Source organism: Talpa europaea, assembly GCF_964194135.1.
Source record: "Talpa europaea genome assembly, chromosome: 11".
Classification (NCBI taxonomy): Eukaryota; Metazoa; Chordata; class Mammalia; order Eulipotyphla; family Talpidae; genus Talpa; species Talpa europaea.
This window is the reverse complement of record NC_140078.1, coordinates 66,385,975-66,410,738: the sequence shown is the minus strand read 5'-3', so window position 1 is coordinate 66,410,738 and position 24,764 is coordinate 66,385,975. Positions and strand designations below refer to the sequence as shown.

Genomic DNA, 24,764 nt, shown 5'->3' with positions numbered 1-24,764 from the left:
CTTCTCAGAAACCTGAGCTCCAAAATTAACACGCATCATTGCATTCACCTTCCACTGATAGAAACTAGCCTTTTGCCCATATCTGGATGCAAGTCTGGAAAACATATATAGTCTTTGATTAGGAAGACTTGTCCAGTGTCAACTCCACATTGCTACAGAGAGAAAAAACATAGGGTTCTGGGGTCATACTTCACCTCTCCAAAATTGCATTTCTTTATCCATGATACAACAGCAACAGTGTTATACTGAAGACTGCTGGAAATCTTACTTAAATGATTTAAGCAGCACTCTACCCCCTGTGCAGCCACAAAACTCTTGACCCCAGTGGACTGCATCTCCACTTGCCAGGGAGAGGGTGCTTAACACCAGTGCTCCCCAACCTACCTGGAGGAGAGGAGCAGGTGTCAGGTGAACAGAGTGCTGCCTTCCAAAGCTCTGGGCTCAGCAGCCAGCTGTTCTCCGCTGCTCTGTGATTGGTGCTGCCAATATGCTAATGGACACGGTCTTCTCTCCGCAGAGCAGAATCCATCATTCATCATTTCTCAAACGTGTTTGCTGTGAACCTTTATGCTGAGCATCTCCTGAGTTTGTGAGTGATGTAATGCTCTTTATACATTTCATCTCAATAACAAAGGTGGGAGAACAGAAAATGTTCATTTAGCTAGAGAGGGGCAGGCTGACTTTGTTTTTAATACTAATTTCCACTCTCACTAAGTGGTTACAAAATGTCAGACTTCGGAGGTGGCTTTTTGCAGGTTCTATCAGTCATTGAAACATCAAACCTAACTGGGTAGTTGCTTCTGTCCCATGTTCCAGCCGAGGTCAGTAAGAACAGAGCGAGAAGAAGAAGAGTAGCAAGGCTGAAATCTGGGATTGGATATGTTTTTCACTCACTCACTAAATATTTATCAATTTCCTATGGTGTTCCAGACATGTCTTTACACCAAGAAAGTCTTCTTTTTTGTTTCACTTCTTTATTTTAACCTCACTGCTAGTTTATAAATATAGATCTTTTCCTTTTAGACCCATGGTTTTTCCACTGTGGTGATTCTGCACCCCGCACCCCCCCACTCCCAAGGGATAATCAGCAATGTCTGGAGCATGTGGAGTGACAAACAGGAGGTGCTATGGGTGCTGAGAGGGCAGAGCCTGGGACACAGCTACCCACCCGACAGAGCACACGGCAGCCCCCCCACAACAAAGAATTATCTAGCTCAAAATGTCAAAATGGTGAGGTTGACAAACTCAGACTTGTGGGGGGAACCCTGTTAAAAGCCACCACAGAGCGTGAGCCTGTAGGGCAGCTAAGTGACATCACAGCAGGTTCCCATGGCCCTGCATGTCTCCTAGAGCAATGGCTGCTCCATGCAGTGAACTGTGCCTCCAGGGCCCTGTGGCACCAAGTGTCCAGGTAAGCAGCTCTTTCCATTTTTAAGCCACAAGTCCAAATTTGAATATAAAAAACACTCATCTTTTAATGTCTGCTGCTAATTTAAGTATTTTTAATGTTTTGCCTGTCAAGCAAAACACATTTGGGAATATAATATAGCTAGTGGGCAGCAGGTTTGCCACCTCCCCCAAACACTAAGGGGGTCTTCCTCACACTAAGCTAGGTGCTGATGAGTATATTAGATGATACCACCCAAGCTTCCAGGGTTTAGTGTTCAGATTTCTCTGTCTTTCCTAGCATGACATATAGTGAACATGACTATGTACTAGAAACTGCTCTCAGTCCAAACATTTTAACTCACTTTTACCTTTACAATAACCCTAAGATGTAGGTTGTAATGCTCTCTCTCATTTTAAAGACCAGGGCTCAGAGGCACAGAGAGGTTATGCAACTTCTCCAAGTTGGCACAGCAAATGGCAGTATCTGGGTTGGAAGATAGGCACTCTAGTTCCAGAGCCTGTATTATTAACTGCTAACCAGTGTTGACTATGGGAAGATGCTGCATCTCCATGCTCTATACCGGGAAATTTGCAAGGCACTTCTCTGACTCATTGGTAAGCTAGGTAAGCTAACAGTGGTTACAAGGCTCTGTCCCTCCATCTGACACAGCATTTCTCAACTGGAGCAGGGGTGGCAACTCTGCTCCCTAGGGAACATTCTGCAATGTCTGCAGACATTTTTTCAGTTGTCACAAATGGGGGAAGAATGCTCCTAAACATTTCACAGGATAAATTCCACAACAAAAAAAATTACCTATCTCCGAAGTCACTAGTACAGAGGCTGAGAACCCTGGAGGTAAACATCTGGCTTAGAGCCACTGCAATATGCAGTCAGTAGGATATTCCAGGAAATTCAATCTGACTACCTAGAACGTTATTTTATTACTCTCCTCCAATCATTCCACCTTCCTTCTCTTTTCCTGTAATTTCATCATGATCCTCTCTCGCTGTGCTAAATGTTTACGTGGAGTAATTATCTCCAAGCACAAATTTATACATCATTAGCAGTAGAACTAGTAAGAATTGTAAAGGTTAATACTAGCGAAAGAAATGAGCATTAAAATACAAAATAAATCCTTGAGATTTGATTATCACCTGCATGCCTGATATGTGAATGCTTATTTTTCTGGATGCCCTAAGCCATAATCATGCTCCATACTCACATCCCATCAATCCTCAGTCGCCATGGACATCTCTGCTAAACACACACGACTCCGCCGATTTCATAAAATGATTTTAATAGAAAAGTACAAGATATGAACAAAAATAAATAATCTTTATCTCATTTCTAGCCCAGCAAATTGTACACTGCATATAAAACTGGTCTAAGATGCGATTTTCCTCATTCCTTTTTTGCTTTTGAAATACCGAGACAGCATTTTACTGTTCTAGATGAGAAGTGACACATTTGTTTCAAAAATCATACCAATCTTTAATCATTCTACATCCATTTTTTAAAGTTGGCTAACAAGATGATGTTTCACTAGAATAAAATATCCAATCATCAGATTTCAGTGTAGTTTATATGAAGAGGTAAATTATAAGACTCCTTTACTAAGTTTTAAATTCCTACATTGCTGATCATTACCTGCATTAAAATCCATTTCATCGTCTTATTTTCAAAATGTGGCATCAGGTTTTCATCATTCCATAGAGCGAGGGGAGACTAAAAAAACACTTCTTTAAAAAAAATAAATATTTTTAAAGTATAGTTTACAGTGATAATGCAGTATTTCAGATCTATGCCTTGGTTCATATTTGCATTATATATATGCTTCAAGTTACAAGTACCCTCTCTGTCGATCTCTCTCCACGGCCGTTATGGACCACTCCGTGTCTGGGGACCGTTTTGGCTAACGATCTCTTGGAATCGGGCAGTACCAGTCTCTTACAGGAGTACTTGTCCTCCTAGACTGTCATATTTGATAACCAAGTGGCTTGAGTAATGTTGTGCAAAAACAAATTGAAAATTGGTATTGGCAAAATCACGAGAAAAGGCTTTGGGTCGGCTACTAAAACCTATACGCTGCCGGTCTCAGGGGGTCAGTAACTCCAAGAACTAAACAGATAAACAGGACTAACAACAGTCTTCCTTTTACTTGAGCCCATAATTACTATTTTGAACACAGCTCTGTTTACTGCTGCCTATATATAAATTTTTTGTTAATTTTCCTGTATTGGGAAGATCTTGAAAGCACTCCAGGATGAGAAGGAAAAAAATATGCTGACACTCCCAAATCAAGTATATGTTTTTGCAATAAAGAACACTGGTCAATATACAACTGAGGAAAAACTGAAACAGATGTGAGTCCTAGAACCACAAGCGTTTGAATTTGCCCAGAAATGCTATTTTAAACACTCTATATGTTGGTCTACTGTTTTTTTGTGGAATAATGCATTCTTGGCATCCTTAAAAGATTTCAATATGTTACAAGGTTATCCGGAAAGAAAAAAAGCAGAAGGTTAACATATCAATCTGCACAGGGTTGGCCAGATTTCGGTGTTCGCTTTCGGAAAGCACAAGAACTAGTATTAATTGCACTTAACACAACGGACCTTTAGTTTCCAAAGAGTTTTCATTCTCTGCAGACTGAGGCTTGCTTTTCATAAAAGTACTTTCAAAGGGGCATAGATACGCTCGATCCTTAGTAACTTCAACTAGAGAAGTGCAATAGTTGCGTGATAAACACAAATACACTTTTTTGGATTACAATTCTGGTCATGGATAAAAGCCTGGGTCTTTTTGGTTCTTCTCTGAGCTGTTACAATAGCAACACGCTCTAAAACAATTAAGTTACATGCATAATGCTAAAAGAATGTGAACAATCCTATAACCAGCTTTAAGCCATCTGCTTGATTTCTGGTTTTGAGGAACATATAGAGGAAAAGAGAATTCCCCTTTTGTTCCGTTACATATAGAAATCTTTTGAAGCTTCCAAATAGTTTGGTTTTGGTAAAGTTCTCCACTCTTCTATTATTCTGACATGTAGTTCCCCTAAACTATCCCTCATGGTTTCTCAAAAAAATCTCCACATGAAGTATCCAAAGGACAATTGAAACCACTTACCAATATACAAGTAATGTTTTATTTTATATTCTATCTTCCATTTGGCCTAAGCCTTTCAATGTTTGATTTTTTTTTAAACCAGTGAAATATACAAATCACAAAAGAACAGAAATATGTACATTAAAAGTACAGAATAAAGGCCATAGAAGATAGACATAATATCTGAATGACAAGTAGAATATTTTACATTAAATAGTTTCTTTTAAAAACTAGGATTGTTAAACTCAACTCTCTTCATAAACACGAATCACTAAAAAGAAACAAAATCTGGTTTAGCAAATAAAAAAATTACTTCATGGTTTTTGTATAATAAAAACCAAAAAAGTGACATTTTAAACGAATTAGTGCTTTTTAATTTCAAGATCTTTGCTTGCAATTCACTGCAACCAAGGGGAAGTGAACATCCTGTGCAATAAATTAAGAGCCACAGCTGCTGAGGTGACACGAAGGCCACCAAGCCGGTGAGGGTTGCAGGGGAGGTGCAGCTTTCCAAATACGAAAGCCATGGTGTCTGAGATAAGGACACACTTGACGGCACTTTTTGGAAAGAGGTGTCCATGTTCGAAAAAATGTTAAACTAGCTCCATCTGTCGTGGGCTGGATTTTCCTCGGGGACTCAACAGGTCTCATAGGCACTGGTTTCCACTCTGCAAAATGAACTGAGAGCCTGCCAATGTTTCTGAGTTGGAATATTTCTTCATCTCCACGTCTGTGTGGAACAAGGAATGCCCTCTCCGCAAAGTGTACAAAGTGAAGGTCAGAGAGAAGGGGGTAGGGGGAGGGAAAGGAAATCTTCAAACCAATACGCATATCAATGGGTGAGACCTTTCAGGCCCTCAGAAACACAGTGCTTCTTGGGGCTTCATGTCAGGACCACCGCCCAAGCTCAAGTAGGACACCTTTTGGAAAAATCCCCATTGGATGGCAGACCACACTGCGCTAGACCAAGAAATAACCCCACAGTAAAGTATAAATCTAAATCACTGGCTGCACTGAGATATAATTATATTTATATTATATATATATATGTATATATATATATATGTTATGTACAAAAAACTTTGAGATATCAGGCACCATTAAACCACATTTCCCCCCTTATAAATGCAACTGTTCAAGTATACTGGGAACAGTTTTAGGGTACACCTGCAGTATAATAGGGAAAGCTTGAGCGGATAGTCCAAACACAGGATCATAACAGTGATATCTGCAACACCTCTGTGAACTCCATTAGCCAAGTAATGTCATTAAAACATAGAAAACTATTGCTCCTCAAAATAACAATTTAGAAAAAATAAAGTCCCTAAGTAGCGAACTGTTTTGCAAGTGGCACTCCTAATGTTTCATTTCCTGTCCTACAATCAACCAAAGGGGACCCAATGGAGCTGCCCTTTTGGCAAAGGGGCCAGCATCCAGAGGGGCCTGGGGTCAAGTGGGAGGTGGATTTTACTTTTTCCCCTCAAAGAGGTGTTCTGCTCTGGTGCAGTGCTGACCTGCACACAATTACCTTGCTGTGTGGGCTGAGGATCTTTGAGCGGAATCCATGTATTATTTTCATTATTATCATTTATTAACCAAGTATCCCTAAGAAAATTACAGTCTATTTCCCTTTATTTTCAAGCCAACCACCCCGTCCCCTGGCCCCTCTCCAAACAAAAAGTCTAGCACCTAGAGTCATCTCGGGATCCTTTTCCAATCTGAAAACTTAATTCTTGTAACAACTTTAAATTGTTGTCTTAATAGAAGCATTTTTAAGTTCTTAAGAAGTTCTGGAGCCTTTTCTCCCTGCTCCCCAAGTATCAGTAGCTATTAGAATAGGATCATCTGCAGATGGAATGTTCCAGAAGAATGAGACACAGGATATACCTTCTACCTTCAGGGATATGAGGTTCCCACCCTTACATTTTTAAATGATATTCTGATATTTCAGGTTGGCAGCCCCTGGGAAAAGGAGTGGGGGGGGGGGAGGGCCTGTTTTTTCTTTTGTCTCTCAAGACCCTTCAACTTTCACCAGAATGTTTAAGATTCATTTCGGTCACAGAAGTTGAACTACATAGATCTGAACCCCCTCTTGCAGCTGGATGCTCCCTGTACCACGTGACGCCATAGTTCAGAAAAAGAAAACAAATCTCCTTTACCTTCTGGATGTGCACACAGCTAAGTTAGGGTATGGGTCAGGCTCCCCTCATCCTACACCATCAGAAGAAGTCTTGCCTTACCTTTTCAAAGATCCACAAAATAAATATTTTTCTTGGTTCCCGCCCCCCATTATTGCCAAATAATAATTATAATATTAATAATAAACCACAGAGTTCTTAGATGGGAACAGAAAAAAAAATTAAAGGTTCCGGTTGCAATTCTTGGGAGAAAATAAAACAATATTAAAAAAAAAAAAAAAAACAGAAGCACTGTACTTTCTATAAATAAGTGGGTCCTGGGAGTTGGGCTGGGGGACAGGCAGGCGGCAGGGCGCCCACTATTTGCACACGAACTGGTCCACGATCTCTGTGCACTTCTTGCACTTGACATAGCAGCACCAGTGGAATTTGCAGTGGCAGCGCTCGGTCTGAACGGTCTTGAACTGGTCGTAGCCACGGCCGCAGCACATGAGCTCGCAGCCATCCATGCCCTCGGACGTCTTGTTGCACAGGCGGCCCTGCGTGCCCAGCGAGCCCGTGCTCTCATTGCGCACACAGTAGTCAGGGCTGGGGTCGATGTAGACCAGGTCCTGTGTGGTGGGCGAGTTGAAGCGGCTGTTAACCTGCACCAGCTTGCCCCGGCTGTTGAGCCGCATGGCGGCAGCGCTGTCATACTTCTCCTTCAGGGCGTCCCCCACCTTGCGAAAGTCAGCCAGCTGCAGCCAGCACGTCTTGAGGCTACAGGAGCCAGACACCCCGTGGCACTTGCAGGCCACGTCGGCCAGGTTGTACACCGTCTGCAGGGAAACACAGCCAGTCAGCACACACGCTCACGGAGAGGCACAGGCAGGAGCTAGGGGAACACAGCTCTTCACTTTCCAGGTGGAGCCGAGGCCACCAGCTAAACGAGGGGCCAAGTTATTTCCTTCTCATCCTCCACGACCAGAAACCTGGTGGTGTCATCTTTAAAAAGTCTACACAAAAGATATATTCTTAGCCCCTCAGTATCATTACATCATCATTTAAAAAAACCAAAAATGGTTTTTGAATGGGAACAGGAACAAAACATCATTCCGGTGCTTCTTCCTTGCAGGAAAACACCAGCACTAGCGGCAACTAATATGGCATAGACTCATGTCAAAGGCTGCACAATTCCTTACCTGTATCACCAGGCCTCATCCCCATAACCGTTTATGAGAAGTGCCAGAACCATCCCCATTTCACAGAGAAGGAAAGTGAGGCCCAGAAAAGTGAGTTAATTCTCTAAAAGCTGGGAAGAAGTTGTGTCTGAATTTGAATGCAGGCAGTTGGGTACAGAGTTCATGTTCAGGAACCATTCCAGGGACACCCAGCCAGTAAGTGACAGGGCTGGAGGCATCTTGCCCAGGTGAGATGAGGGTTCAAATCTTCACTCATTAATTATTGCTATTATTATTGCTTTTAGCAGGCACTGCCATAAGAAACCTTATACTCTATTTAATCTTCCCAGCAATGTTACAATGGGCTAGATTAGGTGAGAGCAATGTCATACACAGAGGAGGGTAAGTGGCCTGCAAGGCCAAACAACTAAAATGCAGGGTAACTCAGGAGTAACTCCTGTACTGCCCCTCTCCCATACCACCAATGAAAGGACCCAGGCAGACATGGGTTCTGTCCTCACTCTGCCCCGACATTCAAGCTACTGACCTCACAGCTCTGAGCTTCCATTTTCCACCAGTGAGGGGGACTGTGATAGTACCAAGCTCATAGCATTGTTAAAGGGCAAAATGAGGGGACGCATGTGCAGAACGTGACAAGTAGGACACACTCAGTAATCTGGTCTTTCTCCAGGGTAATGAGGGCATGGCATATGGGCCTTGTTCCTGGGCCCTTGTCCAGTGACCTTGGCCTCCCGGTAGCAGTGCCCACAGGTCTGGCCCCACAGCACTGTGCCCAGCAGTATGGGAGGTGGCGGCTGCCTATTTATAGCCCTGACTGCCCACAGTTGCCATGCCAGTGACCCTCCAGTGTCGGCGTCATGCTGGTATGCTGTAGAGGGCCTGTCAAGAACCTGGAGGCTAGAGTGAGAAGGCTGCTTCCACCCAGAAGAGCTAGCTTCTTTCTCCAGAAATTACAAGGGGCTTTCTTAATAAGGAGGCCAAAATGTATTCCCTCAAAATAAAGAGTTTCAGGCACTCAGCTAGTTTGAGGAAGGGTTTTGCAAACGTATTTAACCTTTGCTTCTCCTTTGAAGAAAATAAAAAGCAAATGCCCCGAGGAGATTCTAATATAATTTCCTGGCATAGGGTCCAACTTCCCTCCCTACCCCCACTACCCTGGAGAAAAACTGTCATCTTCTATGTAACCTCATTCCTCAGGATCCAAGTTCACTACTCAAGTGGTAACAATGACCCTAAAAATCTCACTATTAAAAAATGCAGATGATCGGGCCTCCCTGGTGGCACAAGGGGTTAAACAACCGCACTGTGAAGCAATCCTCAGCCTCTGCCGACCAGAGAGAAACCCACATGGCGCAGCAGACCTCTCCTGTCTCACCCGCTGCTCCCTTCAGCAGTGTATTTCGTCAGTCTACCTGTTCTGTTCCCCACTCTCTGTCTCTGGTGAATCCTCTCACCCTCCCACACATCTGGACTGTACCCCGGCTCTTGTATAAATTAATAAATAAATCTTTACCAAAAAAAATGCAGATGATAAATGAATGTGTAATATTAAAAGTGGTTTTCCACCTCTCCAATTGGATATCTTTTGACCCTTTGGTCTGGGCTGCTATACCCATGATGATATCTCTATATGAAGGAAGTCCAAGAAATCCCCAAAGATGGATGCACCCAACATGGGTGTGATGGGGCCCAGAAGAGTCAGTCTCATTTCTTTTGTGGAGACTGAGATGCTGGGCACCCTGTGGGCACAAGTCCAATGAGGTGACCCTGATGAGAAAAGGAGGAAGGTTCTGTGGGCTCCAGAGAGAGAGAGGGAGCTGCCAGGGAGTTGACACACTTGTTACATGGCCTCAGTTGACCACAGAGGGGACAGAGCATGGGCCACACTGCAGGCACTGCAGCAATTGGGGGGGGGGGCTGCGAAGGAGAGACCACACTCCCTCTGGAGCAATCATCTGCCCCCTTAGGCAGCACAGGCAATATTCTGCAAAGTTTAGTCTAACCCTCAACACCCCCAAATGTTTCACATCAAATGTGAGAAGAAGCTAGGTTAGATGGAATTATCTAGATAATATTTTACTTCTTTATGTCCTTTGCTTCATAACATTTAGCAATCAAGTTAGCATTTATTAAATACTACTGACACTAAACAGACCTTTGATTGAACCATGTAAAATTATTGGTCAGAAATAGTCAAGCTTTGGTAATTTCCTATGCTACACTCGACTATACGAGCGCAGCCTCAAGTGATAGTTAATGTCATGATCATTTAACATAAGTCGAAACTGAGGCTCAGATCTAGGAAAGCACAGACAGAACTGGATTTTACCCTAGATTTCTATCATTCCAAAACCTACAGCCCTTCACCCTGCAGCTATGATGTAGGCAATTATTTAAGAAGTGCCTGGACTTCTATCTGAATCCATCACTTTTTGCCGGTGGCATGGAGTGAGGTCCTCCAGGCCTCAGTTTTCCAATCTTTAAAATGAGGTTGTGTGACCAGAGGGTTCTGAACCTCCTTCCAGTCCTCTGTATTTTGCTCTGTGATTATCTTTCCTTTTCCTCACCCCAAAATACAGAAGAGTGAAATCTCTGACCAGAAAGTTCCTGGCACCCACCTTGGATTCTGTGAAAAAATAATGGCCCTGGTTTTCAGTGCTGCCAAAGTTAAGAAAAGTTTTCACCCCTTCATTTTAAATCAGCCATAAAGTGCCATGTGTTTAACCACAGAAAAAAAAAAGGGTCTTTTTAACTATTGTGGAAAAGTTTTTCATATCCCCACCAGGAGAAAGAAAGTGTGGAAGAGAGAGGCGCAGGAGGGTTCCCAAAGCTTCTCCTCTCCCTGCACTTCCGAGTGGCTCTCTCTTCCTCCAGAGTTACCACCAATCGTCTGATGGTCATATAAAATTCCACATGACTAAAAGCGCTGGCGTTTTCCTAGAAAAGATCTTTTAAAAAACCCCAGAAACTTCAATCTTATAAGGCCTGCTGTCTAATGACATAAGGAAAGGCAAGGAGAAAGAAAGGCACAGGTAAGTCCTGCCTGAAAGCTGGGTCGCCCCTGGTGTCCTCATCTGAGCACCTGCTGGGATAAATAACTCTCTCCATGTCCTGGGAAGAGGGAGAATGTTATTAAACATTTTTTATTTCTGAGTCTGCCTGGGCAACTGCACTGAGGACAAATCTAAAAAGCGGAGGAAGGTCTTGCTCAGACAACTGCAGAAGCACCACCTGGGCTGCAGGGACTCAAGGGGGGCAGCCCAGAAGCCTCTCTGGACAGGAGAGGGGTGTGGAGAGAAACAGGGAGAGGCAGACACTGACAGAATGGCGGAGAGACAGGAACAGGAATGTACTGAGAGGGTGGCAGAGGGAGACACACAGAGCCCAGAGACCGGTGAGGGGGGTAAGAGGGAGGGGCTGACTGGGGGGTCTGCTGGGGCACTCACCCTGCGGCCGGCCTCGTTGTTGTGCAGGTTCATGAGGATGCGCGCGCTCTCATAGGAGCCCTTGGCGTGGATGCGCTCCCGCTCGCGAGCATCCACGAACTCCTTGGCGAAGCGGTAGCCATAGTCAATGTTGTCGCCGCAGCCGCCCCAGAGCCAGTCCCGCGGCAGGTCCTTGGGGCGCGCGGCGCGGCTGCAGCCACAAGTGGACAGCTCACCCTCGCGGCAGGCCCGGCTCATGGCGTTCACCACCCCAGCCGCGCTCACCGCGTACGTGAAGGCCGTCTCTCGGCTGCCTGCGGGCAAAGACGCGGGGTCACCGGGCTGCCTGCCCCCGCAGGCTTCAGAGAGGGGCAGGGAGATGCCGACACCTGGACCCCCAAGGAAAGCAGCCACCCCATGTGTTGCCCCTGGCAGCCCACTCCCCCAAGGGTATCCAGGAGTCCCCAGCCCCACCAACACCCCAGCCAGGGCCCACCCTGAGGACAAGCCAAGAGAAATGCCCCCAAACACACAAGAAGGAAGGAATGACAAGGGAATAGCAGGTCCTCCACCTCTCCATGCTGACATTTCAGAGCCTAAGGCAGGGGTGGTTAGCAGTGCTGGCTTGATATTTCTCCACCATGCTTTTGAAAATATTCAAAACTTGTTCCCAAAATGCACATGAAAGAGGTCATTGAAGGAAAACTCTGAGTTTAGGTAGATGTCCTTACACATATTTTGATATTTGGCATTATTTTCATTTTGAACTAGAGGTAGGGCAAGAGCATAGAATTTGCTAGGCTTAGAGTCTCTGGAAGTCTTAGGCTGGCAATGGACCCAGACACTACAACAGCCACCCTGGCGGTGGCCACACTAGCTTAAGCCTGGCTTCCCCTCCTCCTCCTTTGGCAGTTGTAGCCTCTCCATCCCATTCCATCATGCAGTATGAAATAGCTGTCTCAGAACAAGGTTCTGGACCTTCCAGGGGCCCTTTCTAAACTAGTTTCTAGAGTTAGAAATAAAACTTGCCTCTTCCTAAATTCTGGGCTGATTGACCTGATACTTCCCATTCAAGAAGATAAGTATCCACTTTTAAAACAGCCTGCTGTTCCTCCACACCACTTCTGCAACTCCCTGACAGCTTTACTTCCAAGTGTTAGAATAACAGCAAGAAGGGGGAAAGCAGACTGTAAGAGGAATAAAGCCTTGTTCTTCTGAACACTTAAAAAGAATATACAAACCTGAAGGTTAGGGGGTTGTGTTTCTCCTTCCCTAAAACTTGTAAAGAACACCTCACTGTAAAACTGTGAAATAGGAGGCCTACTTTTAAGGAGAAAAATTGGAGACAGTTACAGACTACCTTCACCTCCACTCGCCCTTGGAGATATTTCTACAGGTGATAAGAAGCCACTTCATAAAAAAACGTGGTATGTACTATGAAAGAGAAAGGGTTAACAGCAGGCCCAGCTGGGCAGGATGAGGGGATCTCACTTTCCTCAACTACAAAATAAGGGTATTGAAATAGGGATGCCTAGGGGGGAAAAGGCCCCTTCTTGCACTGAAATCCCTGGACTAGAACTGGTTTCTCCTCTACTAGAGGCCTTGCTAACAATCTCTATTTTGGGTGGGGTGAGGGCAGCACCAGAAGAGCTGGCCACAGGACTTGGTCCCAGCCAGAGGCTCATTCTGCAGGGGATGGCGGCGCCAGCTCCAGGGTCCAGCCACAGCCGCTCTTGGACATCTCCCCTCTTCAACGCCAGCCATTTGATTGCCTCTTGTGGCAATGGCAACGCTTGTGATTTATCACAGGCCTTCCCTCTCACGTTTAAAAAATGACTATCTTGAGAAGTGTGCTGGTGGTTGGCAGGAGGATCCAGAAAGTTCCCGTGGGGGTGTTATATCTATGAAGCTTGAATTAGAGACACAGAGAGCATCGGGGGAGTGGCGAGAAATGAGGAGAAGACAGATTCTAGGGAGTTACTAGAGGATTAACACTGATAATACAGAGAATGCCATGGCCCTGGATCCGAGACTTGTAGAATGAAGAGGCTGCAGCTAGAGGAATAGGAGATAAACAATTCTCTGGGGACAGAGGAAAACAAGACACTGTCCTTTGATTATACAAATCGTAAAAGGGCTTTTGTACAAGACACAATAATATTTCCTTTTTTTTAACAAGTATCTTTTGAGGATTTCCTTTTTTTGCTCCAGAATACAAACCTGGTAGAACTTGCTAAGCTAACTGGTCACTGCAGGGAAAACATCAGTTTGCAAAGTGCTCTTTGGCTAATCGCCTATGGATATAGTCATCCTGGATGGAACACTGCTGGTTCAGTTAGGGTTTCCCTCTCTGTGAAATCTGCTTCTATTCGGCTCCTCACACTCCTTAAAAATGGTGCCTTTCTAACATATCTTTTCACAGCGTGGAAACAAAGAAGAGACTAGACAAAAGCTGGAAGGAAAGGGTAGCATGATGAAAAATGAGAACGTTTCCAAAATGAAGAGAGGGCCCTTCATGAGGCGATCGTACACAGTGCTCCTCCAAGGCAATTGGCACCCTAGAAAAATGAGTTGAGGAGGGGTTGGAGGTGGCAGCCTGAGTTTCTCAGACACTAGCCCCATCTCAGGGTCAGATTCTCACGGACAAAAAAATTCTCTCAATATCTCTAGAGTACTAAGGGATTTGGGGTGGGTGTGCACGCACGCATACACCTTTTAGCATCAAAGGTATTTTAATTTTTCCCTTAGCTCATTCTTCTCAAATGAGAAAAAGGAAAGCTAAATAACTTAATGAGAAAAAGGAAAGCTAAATAACTCTCCCACTATTGGGGCAGGGTCCATGTTTTTCCTTCTCTTCAGCTCTTTTTAAAGTAAATAAGGAAGAGAAGAGCCCCTTTGGTGTCCCAGCAAAAGCAACCACAAAGCCACCCAGCAGCAGCTTTCTGCTCACATACCAGGCACCTGGGGAACTCTGGGAAAGGGAGATGCAATAGGTGCTGTCTTCTTCCTTGCACCTCAGATGACTGGCTGATAGTATCTTCAAGGGCTGCTGGTATCTCAGGAAAGCTGTCAAGAGGTTCCACTCCCACCCACTCTCCATCACCCCAGGCTGTGGTACCGCTCAGCAGAGGACCAGAGTATACTTGCAAGGGACAATTAAATATCGGCCTTTGGGCCAAGGGGTCTGTTTGTTTCCTGACAAAGCAGGCTCTTTGGATCCTGGACTCTATTTTAAATAAATCTCCAACAAAATTCAAACTTATCAAATGATGGCTTAGTTAGAATATTTTAGTCCCAAACCAGCTACGTGTGAAGAGAAGAGGAAGATTTTAAATCAAAGCTGTATTCAAGTGCCTATACAGATAAACAGTTCCAACTGCTCTTCCTAATTCGTGGTTCCCATCAGAGATATGTGATTTTGCTAACTCGTATACACATGAAGAACGTGGTCCTACAGTCTGAGGGGAAGGCAGTTAAGGGGAACACATAAGGCAAAGGTGAGGGAGGGAAACTGACAATGTATTATTTGGCCAAAAAAAGTTTGGCGTTTACTCACAAGATCAACATGCAGAATTAAATTTCCAGCACTCCCCCAGTTAACTACATAAGACAGCCATATTCAGGGAAAATGCCTGTATTCCTGAAGCCTGACGCCCTAGATTCAGATCCCAGTATATACATTAGCACATTTTAATCATTAACAGGAAGGACAAAGCCCTATGAAACTTTGCAGGCTGAGGCTGCAGAACTTTTTCCCATTCAATTAGAGGAACGGCTTCCAGTCCTGTATTATTTTAGTTTATGAAGCTGCTTGGCTGAAACATCCACTGACAACTCTTTTTTGTTCTCAATGAATGCACTTTTCAGGAGATTTTAAAAAGCATTTTATCCATCCGTGACGGATATTAAGCCAACTTTTTTATCTGCAGTCAGTATAAACAGTTAATTGCTTTGATAAATCGCTTCTTATTTTAAGAGTCACTGCAGTAATATTAATTATAAAGGCTTGTTTGCATGAAAATCAAGAGACCTAAAATATTCACACTAGAAAGCACACACAGGGCCACATCTGTCAGATAGTGTCCTCTGCTATTAAGTCAAACCAGAGACAAACTGATTTCCCAAATGCTTTGCCTTTAGCCCAGCTTTAATGTTACCTCCTCCCTGAATGGAATACCAAGTTCAACAACATACATGAAATAAAGAATTAAACTGTGAGTGATACATTTTTTTTATAAAGTTGAGATCTAAAGCATGTGCTTTTATACCAATTGCCAAAATCACAAATGTAAATTGGATCACTTCTAATTAAAATTCTTTCTGGGACTAAAAATAAAGCTTTTAACATATATATCTCTACTGCTCAGGAAATATCTACATTAGGAAAATTAAAACCTTATTCGCTTTCAACATATCCAGCATTCTGAAAGATGACAATTTTTAGTTTGATGCATGGTCCATTTGAATTGTGGCTTGAGTTAGGGAATGCCTACCAGTTAAAAGTTTTGAAGTTTAAAAGTATATAAAGGCTTCAACTTCCCTCATCTACCATTGAGAAACCAAAGTCACTGTTCTGCTGTTTTAAACAAAACGCTTTTTCAGAACAAAAAGAAAAGTGCAAGAAGAACAAAGGTGTCTTACATGTGCCTCTCTCGATTTGTTAAAGAAGTCTAAAACTTATAGTCAGGTGTGGGGTTAGGAAGCAACACAAGTAGCACCAATGACAAAATCCCCGAGTCATCACCTTGCTGGAGGTCCCCCCCCTTATCAAGCTTGTAAGTAAGCACTGAAGACTTTCTCTGGGAGAAAAGTTTATACACTTTTAAAGACACGCTAAATAGTTGCCTACCGATCTGCATAACCCTGCCAAAAACGGAGGTGTTATCCACGGTGCTGCAGTTCCATCTTCGATGGCGGAATTGATACTGGCATTCTTTGATGCCTGTCTTCGCACCTTCCCCGATGTACTGCATGTGGTCCTGATACAAGTGGCAGAGTTTCTTCTGTCCTTGAGAAAGTCCTGCCAGTTGGCTGCAGAGAGGCTGAGCTCCTATGATATATACTTCTGACATCTGAACAGGGTTATTCATACCTAGCGACCTAAAAAGGGAGGGGGGGAGATGTGCATTCAAGATTTACGTGAACTCTAGAGGTAGGCCCCATGAAAGCATGTCAGCAATACATAGTTTTAAGCAAACAGATGCTTTTTCTCTCCTGCTTGTCCTCATGACAAAGTATGAGAAGGGCTTCATAAAACTTCTCTGTTTAAACTCCACTCAGAAAACGGAGGTATTGTGTACTCCCCACCCCGCCATCTGGCTCCTCAGTTAGTTTTCACTCCCTTCCTCGCCCCTCTGCCATACATTTGAACCAACATTTCCGAAATCCAGTCAGAATTGGGGGAAATGGCGGTTTCGGGGACGGGCCTCTGACATTAGAGAAAGTGACTCACTTTGCCCCACAAATTGGACTGATCTGCCTTGAAAAAATATGAACGCTGCAAGTAGACACAATTCGACACGGGTAGGAGATAGCAGTTCCTTTTGACTGATGGAAGAACAGAGGGACAAGTATACAGACTGAAGAAAATTCACCATGTTCTGGACATTTTAAAAGGGCTCCTTATGTGATTGTAAAGGACCCAAGACAAGGTATCCAGTGAACAGAAGTCATGTTTGACAGTCAGAAAAACGCCGTTCATTTACAGGGAAAAAAATATCCAGAACCCGTCAAAAATAATCCTCTGGATATATTGCAGTCTATCTACAAGGCCCCTGCTAGAAAGAAACCCTCGTTTAGGGATATTTGACTACTTCAAGTCAACCTTCTTTTGATCAAATTTCAAGCCCATATTCTTCCCCACTGGAAGGTTAGCTGTCTTACTTTAGAACTCTGTCTACTTCAGACCCTGAAGGTAAATAACCTCAAGTGACAGAAAATAAAAGTTGGAACTCTCTTTTACTACCTAAAGGTAGCAAAAAAAAAGTAAATTTTTACTGATTAGGCTTACAATCATCAGACAAGTGAACTGAAGTTCCCTTTTATTACATGATATACTACAAGCATACATCTGAACAAGGACCTCACAGAAAAAAAAGTCTAGATTTATAGGTTCCAATTCCCTTTGGAGCTAAAGATAAGCTTTCCAATATTAGCAAATGAAAATAAAATTCTGATGGAAAGATATATATATATATATATATATATATATATATATAAATAAAATCTGTACTAGAAAAAAGCACCCAAACTCACGACTCGGTTTTAAATCCTGCAGCATCATACAAATTACTTTTTAAAATAAAAAAAAATACAAGAATATGCATAGAGAATGAACTTACCACCAAGAATTGGCTTCTATTACAACCTGGGCGAAGGAAAAAAATATGGCAAAAGCCATCAGGAAGAACTTGGAAGACATTGCACTTCTAGCCGTCCCCAAAGCAACTCCTGGGCTTAATATTCCAATCGACTTCTGGAGAGGGAAGAAAGGAGCAGATGTTTATTGCCTTCAGATAATTTTCAAGCATACAAGTTTAAACAACGGAAGCATCCGGGGTCTCTTAAGTTTACTGTTGATTGACTGCGCTTCTCTTCGGTGAGTTTTTTGATGGCAAGATATAGGCAGTTTCTTTTTCCAAATTAATCCACCCACGCAACCTCACCAGGAAATCTGATTTCGCTGGGATCCTGCGCGCGGGGCACGCCAGCGATTACAAACATGTCTCAATGCTGTTGAGTCAAAGCCCCGGTGCCAGGCGCTGCCTCCTTCCTGCTGGCGCGTCCCGCACCCCCTCGCGCCCCTCTAGTTCGCGCAGAGTCCGTCCCTCCTCGGGAATTCACTCGGGAACCCGCCGCCACCCTCGTCCTCTCCCCGACCTGAGCGGAGCAACAAGTGGAGCCAGAATTAATTCCATGGGCGAGAGGATGGCGAAGGCGACTGAGGCGCGCCGCCGGCGGCTGCCGAGGAGGCGGGGTGGCCCGCGAGGGGGTGGGGGTGGGGGCAGGCCGCGGGAGGGAAGGGCCAGGGGTGGGGGGCGAGGCCCCCGGGAGAGGCGCGCGCGCGAGTGCCCAGCTGGGCAATGCAGCTTCGAATTAACATCTTGTGCTTCACCATCAGTTTACGGGCCGCTTTGGGGGAGGCCACTTCTAGAGAGGGAAGGGCAGCCTGGGTTTCCTGGGTCGGCCCCTTGGCTGGGTTGGAGAGACCAAGGAGACAGCGGACGGACGCGGGGACTAAGGGGGGGGGGGGGAGATTTGCTCCCCCAACCCAGGATGGAGGAAAACAGTGCCCCCCTCTCCTGACCGCGGCCTCCTCCAACTCAGAGTACTTCGGGAAGGGCTGGCATCTTCAAGAAAGAAAGGGATCTGGGGGTCCCGTTGTCTCGAGAGAGGATCCCTTGCTGGTCCTCCCCACAAAACTCCCCTAAATCCTCATTTTTCACTCTCCCTCTGGCCCCCCACTCCTGGCAGCTGCCGCGGCGCGCGCGCGCGCGCAAGCACTCGGGGGACTCCGGTGTGTCCTTCGGTCCTAGTCTGGACGCGTCGGCCACTTGGCGCGCGCGGCATCCGGAGCCCGGCGCCGGGACGCGGCCACTCCACCCTCCAGCCCAAGTCACGCTCGGTTCGCTCCGTCCTGCGGGAGGGCGAGGCCATAGGCGGCGCGCGGGGTCCTGCGGCCGGGCCGAGACGCGCGGGGTCCCGCGCCCGTGCCGAGCTCCTGGGCTGCAGGGCTGAGGGCCCCGGCGGCGACAGTGCGTGCGGTGAAGAATTTCGGGGGGTAGGGGGTGGCCTTGCAAGCTTCCGCCGCCGTTCCTCGCCACTGGGGACTCCTCCACCTGTAGGCGGCGGCGGAGCGAGGCGGCGGAGGGCTCGGGTGGGAGGAGCGGGTTTCCAAATCCCCTTTCACATCTCTGATACGTGGGACTCGGCCGCGCCGCGCCGCCCGCAGTCCCGGAGGGAGCCCCTTCCGTGAGGAAGGAAAGGTGGGCCTCCACCAAACCCGGGGAGGGCCAGCGCCGTAAGGGACCTGAGGGGACCTCGGCTGTGGTGAAAAGGCACCGGGGCTCAGGAGAGTGCCCTGGGTTTCCCCGTCAACCGCCCGGGACTCCTGGGGGCTTCTCGGAGGCAGGGGAAGCGCTGCTGTGGTCCCTAGCGCCGGCCACCAGGGCTCTGCGCGGTGGCCCTGGCGTCCCCAAAACGCTTCCAAGCTGGGGGCGCAACCCGGAGAATGGAAACCTGGGGTTTCCCTGCCTGGGAGCGGAGGCTTGCTCTCCCTCCCCACCCCCGCCCGAAGTGTCAAGTTTCCTGCAGAAGGAGGGGGTGGGCAGCGGGGACTGCTTTCTCGCGGGGCCCTGGCTGCAAAGTGGACTCTCCCCGAGCGCGGAGAAGGCAGCGCGCGCGCACACACGCCTACGCACTCACATTCATGTGTGTTCACACACTCACACTCGTGCACAATACACGCGTCGGCGTGCTTCCGAGAGGGCCGCCGAGATTGCTGCTGGCCGCGCGCACTTTCCGAGCTTCCCGACGGGCGGGGCGCGCGGGGCGGGGCGCGGGCGGCGGAGAAATTGATAACAGATTTGGCGGATTACGGCGGATCTCTTTGTTAGAGGCGAAGCCACACAAACCGAACCTGCTCTCCCCCAGGACGACCATGGCGACAGCCCACCCTTTCCTAAAAGCGAGGCCAACCGGGAGTGGGTCTTTTCGCTCTGCTCCACTCGGGTCACCCGGGTGGCCGTAGGCCCGAGATGTCCCAAAGGGGATGCGGAGGGAGAGCCCCCTAAGTCGCGCCTCCACTTAACCCCGCAAGCTCGCCGGGAAACACCTTGGCCCTCTTCCTGCTGCAGTCCTCGTGCAACCCCGAAAAGGCCTCACAAGTTTGAAGGACTGAAAGAACCCACAGGGAACTCACTAATAAACATATCAAGTCTGTAGGGTACACATGCCGGCCTGTTTAAGAGATTTGGTTGAAAAGGAGAAATAAAAAAAAAGTACGAAGTGAAACTTCTGAGACTGACACCGGGGCGACAACAAAAGCTCCCGGTAAAAGCTGAATTTACCAAAGCGTGGGGTGAATGCTTGGGAACACTTTCGAGCCCCGGAAAGCCGACTTCGTAAAGAATCCTCGAAATCTATTGTAATGTAGTGTTCCCCAACATTCGGGCATTGCAGTGGTTCTGGAGGGGTGTGGTGCGGATTGTGTGTTCGGGCGTCTTTGCCTCCAGCCCCTCGTGCTCAACGTATTGGCTGCTTATTTTGTTTCTCCTCCCAAACCTTCGTATTGATTAAAGGGGTTCCTAGCTTTTTTTTTTTTTTTAATCAAATGGGATGCCGGTCATGGGTGATGAGAGGAGAGAGAGGTGAAAACACGCTGGTTAGAGGACTTTCAGGGGCCTCAGAAAGCACAAATGTGAGCACAAACCCCACAGCTCCCGAAGTCCTTAGCCTGCGGGCCCCTGTAGAGAAACTACACAAAGGCAGGGGGAAGACCCTGGAGCCCCCCATTACTGGTGCTATCTCCTGGGCATCCCCTTGGGTTCTTTGCATTCAGGTCCCCCTCAAGTTTCTGGAAACAGAAATGATAAGGGAGATGAATTCAGAGGAAGCCCATTTCACCTGGGCTTATGATGGTGAAGAGAGGATAGGTAAACGCCAAGAATCCCAGTTTTTGGTGGGAAATAAATTTGTTTTCCTCACTCCTCAACCAAGGAGTTGGAGATATTGGTGGGAGAAAAACTCAGCTGCAGCCAAAGCTGGGTCATCCTGCTCTGAGGGAAAACAGAGAAAAGTGGGAGATACTGAAGGATGAACTGGTGCAGCCGATAGGAGTTCCCCTTTGCAGACATAGACGAGTCTGTGTTCCCCTAGTGCCTCCAGCCTGGACCCAGGGAAACCAGGGCGGGCCCAAACTGCTGGTATGTGTCCACAGTGCTGGGGGGGAGTGCTGGAGATGGAGAAAGGTTGGAATGAGTCTTTGAGCCAAAATCAGTGCAAAGATAAGAGGAGCCGATGCCTGCCTAGGACTCAGAACAGATAGCAGGTCCAGGAGGCTCCTGGGGAAGATTGGACTGTCCTGTTCTGTTCCTCCCCTCATCCAGCCCCTGGGAAGGCGCTCTAGACCTCAAGACAACCCCCCTCCCCAAACACACACGAACATATCACTTACACCTTCTCACATAGGGTATCTAAGTCTCCTCTCTGCATAGGCTCTCAACTTTGTCCAAAGGAAGAGCTGAGTGTCCTTGAAATGAGAAAATAAATTAAAGATCCCCTGGATCGTCTCTTTAGAGGTCGTTTCAACCCCTTTAAAAGACAAAGAATCTGAAGCCCAGAGAGAGAAAGCAACACTTTTCTCAACCCTATCTGGAGAGACAGAAAGAGAAAGAGACAGAGAGACAGAAAGACAGTCACATTTGAGGCCTCCTAGGTTACAATCCAGTTGCTAAGACCTGCCTTAGAAAAGTATCAACCCTAAATGCACTCCTCATAGTCCCATTTGCTGAGTCGGATCCAAAATCCCTTCCGTACTGCGGTAGCCTCACAACACAGCTCGTCCTCCAGGGATGTCCCAGGGCCTCTACTCTGAGAGCAGGACCTGCTGCTGGTAGAGAAGGAAGAACAGATCCAGAGGTAGGAGGGAAAGGCTAGCGCGCCCGCCCCAAGGCTCCAAGGCGTCCTACCTCAAGGCAGCCAACAGGGGGCAGCCGGCACCGCACAGTGGAGAAGAAAAGGCAGCGGAAAGGACTAAGCTCTGAGCGCTCGGTGCTAACCCCTTGTGCACCGAAGCACCCAGACAGGGAATGCCAAGGCAAGGGACCCTTGGGCAGAGCATCCAGGCGAGAGTTCTCATTTGTGGGGCCGGGCAGGAAAAAGGCTAGTATGTCCCAGCTCCGAAAACAACTTAACCTCGGCCCCCTATCCCTCTCGGACCCACACGAGGACACGGGTCCACAATTCGGACACACACACACCAATTCCAGGGCTTCTCCATCGTCTGTGGCTCTCAGCGTTGCCCCCCTTGGAACTCCCCTGGCAGAGGCTCTCTAGAAACTAAACCTAGGCATCTGGCTGGCTGCAGCTGTGAATGTTGGCGGGGGCAGGGGCTGAGGAGGTGCGATCCCGCTGCAGGCTCCAAGTGACTTGCAAACAACGAGTTGTCCATTTAAAGAAAGTGAGCGAAGAGAAGGGGCCCCATGCCAGACTGGGATTGGGAAGTAAAACAAGGCCGCGGGATGCCCAGGTTTTGTTGTTGTTTTTTAACTTTTTTTTGGGGGGGGGGCGAGGGGCCTTGTTTGTGTTTCGAGAACATCTTCCAATTACAACTTTATTTTCTAGAAAACTAAAAATAGAAGAGGAAAATGGAAATAAGGATGGAACCTTGGAATAGAGAGAAAAGTTGTTTAGAAAAAGGCAAGTTAAATTGTAGGGAGAAATGTTAACTTTTCGTAAAAGTGAACTCTCGGTGACCCTCGGAGTGTGTGACTCGGCTTTAACATACAACTGACAATTAAAACAAACAAGAGTTCACAAACTGCCCCCCACCTCCAGCCCGTTCTCCCAACCCAGAGGCCCAAATGTTTCCAAAGGACAAGGCAGATTCCTTGCAGGGGGCCGGGGCGCACTCTTCCAGGGGACAGAATTACAGCCAGCATTCCCCACCCCCACCACCGCTGCAAAGTGCCTGAGCTCACCCAGTGGCGGCTAATAATGCTAATAACGCGACCCAGCTCCCCGCGCCGGGGTGCGCGCTGGCCCCCAGCCAGGCACTCTTAAAGGCACAAGGCCTTTCCCGGTCGACAGGAGTCTGTAACCTGGCCTCGGGCTGCAAAGGGCTGGGGGTGCACTCGTCTGGGGTTGTGGGCCTCTAGTTGCTTCTCCCAACCAATGAGTCCCCTTCCGCTCTCTGAGCCCGGGCCACACACCCTCTCCGTGCCCGTGCAGTGGGCGCTCGGTAAATATTTGTTGAATTGAATCATTATCCTGTTACTGAAATATACATAGTAAATTACACGCGGGGTTCTCGAGGTAAAGGGAAACTCGTCTGTGACCCACATTCAAGTCTTTCTGCCATAATTCTTCCCCATGTTTTCTCCAAAGTCGAAAAAGTTTGCAGAACGTTTGTTAGGACAAGAAGTGGTCTCCCGGGAGACACAAGCAGTGCGCCGTGGGCTGGAGGTCTAAGGGGTCAGGGTCCCTGCCAGCAGCAGGGGAGCTCCAGCCTCTCCAGGCGGCAGAAGAAATGGAGGGATAGGAAGAGGTGTGTGCCGGGGAGCCAGGAAAGGGGGGTGGTGGGGGGTTGCAGTGAACTTCCAAAAGGAAAAAAAAAAAAAAGTATAGAAAAAAAAGTGGCGAGCGTCGCTGGCGCACTGAACACCTACCTTCATGGCGAGGGGGAGGGGGCGCGGGAGGAAGTCGCCACCCGACTGAGGGCAGCCGAGGAATCCGAGCGGAGCGACCAGGTTAAGGCTGGGGGGGCGATTCGGCGCTGAGTTGAGGGCTCCTCTGGGGCGCGTTGGGCAGACGCAGGGAATGCAAGCTAAAGTGGTCACTGGCTCCCGAATCCGGGCACCAGGGCCACACTGGGATGCGCCGGGGACTCCAGGAGGCGCAGAAGCCAGCCCGCCCGCGGCAGCGACTGGGTCGGGCCGGGGCGCTAGGAGGGAGCCGCGGGTCCGGCGAGAGCGCGCAGGCGACTGTTCCGCGGCGAGGCGCTCCCTCTCCAACGTCCATCAGCGACGGCGGTAATTAGGGCTTTCCAACCCCAAATGTGGGCGTGATTGTGCAAAAGACTTTACAACAAATAATAAAAAAAATTCTTCACAAGAGGGTGAAAAAAATGCCCCACTACTCAACTCTGGCCCGGGGCAGGGAGCGGGGGGGGGGGCGATCCTTGCGCCCAGGTGCCCCCAGTTCATTCACACCACGGATTCTGCAAACTCCGGCGGCTCACGCCTCCCGGTCTCCAGCTCCTCCTCTCCAAGTCTGTGGCTGAAACGTCTGCTTCCAGGCGCTGGTCCTGTGGCCGCGAGTGAGTGTGTGGACGTCTGTGTACACACACAGGCAACACCCAAACACACACACACACACACACCCAAACACACACACACGCACGCACACTAGCTGTGGGGCCACAGAACAATCAGGCGTGCACGGCTTTTTCTCCGGGAGATGCCGCTGGAAACGCACAAGTCGCTCTCCGAGTTGCAAGAGGCAGCGCCAACTTTTGTCCTTTCATTTTAGGGTTTGGCAAAAGAGGGGCGCAGGACGGGTCAAAGTCGTTCCCGAGCGTTGTGCTGCGCGGTGGATTTAGGGGGCGAATGGCAGGGGAGCCACTAGCTCCCTTCTCCCGACCCCCTTCTTTCTCTCTTCGGGTTAATCCCCCTTGTCCCCGCCTTTCCAGGGCGCAGAGGCGCGAGGGCACCGCGGGCGAGGGGCCGGGCCGGGCGCGGGGCTTCGCGGAGGTCGTCGGGCTGCGGCGGTCCCCGGCGGGCACGGCTGCCCGGGCTGCCCGGTCCTC

The 24,764-nt window shown here is 47.8% G+C and overlaps 1 protein-coding gene across 1 annotated transcript; it reads right to left on the bottom strand.

Annotated features, from left to right (window-relative positions):
- Positions 1-6,957: 6,957 nt before the first annotated feature.
- WNT5A (Wnt family member 5A) lies at positions 6,958-18,341 on the bottom strand (the record flags this gene model as incomplete). The annotated part of the gene is given in 6 exon segments (XM_084246732.1): positions 6,958-7,451; positions 11,261-11,553; positions 16,089-16,339; positions 17,581-17,714; positions 18,119-18,254; positions 18,256-18,341. Coding segments are annotated over 6 exon segments (1,359 nt in total). The 3' UTR covers positions 6,958-6,992.
- Between the last annotated feature and the right edge of the window lie 6,423 nt (positions 18,342-24,764).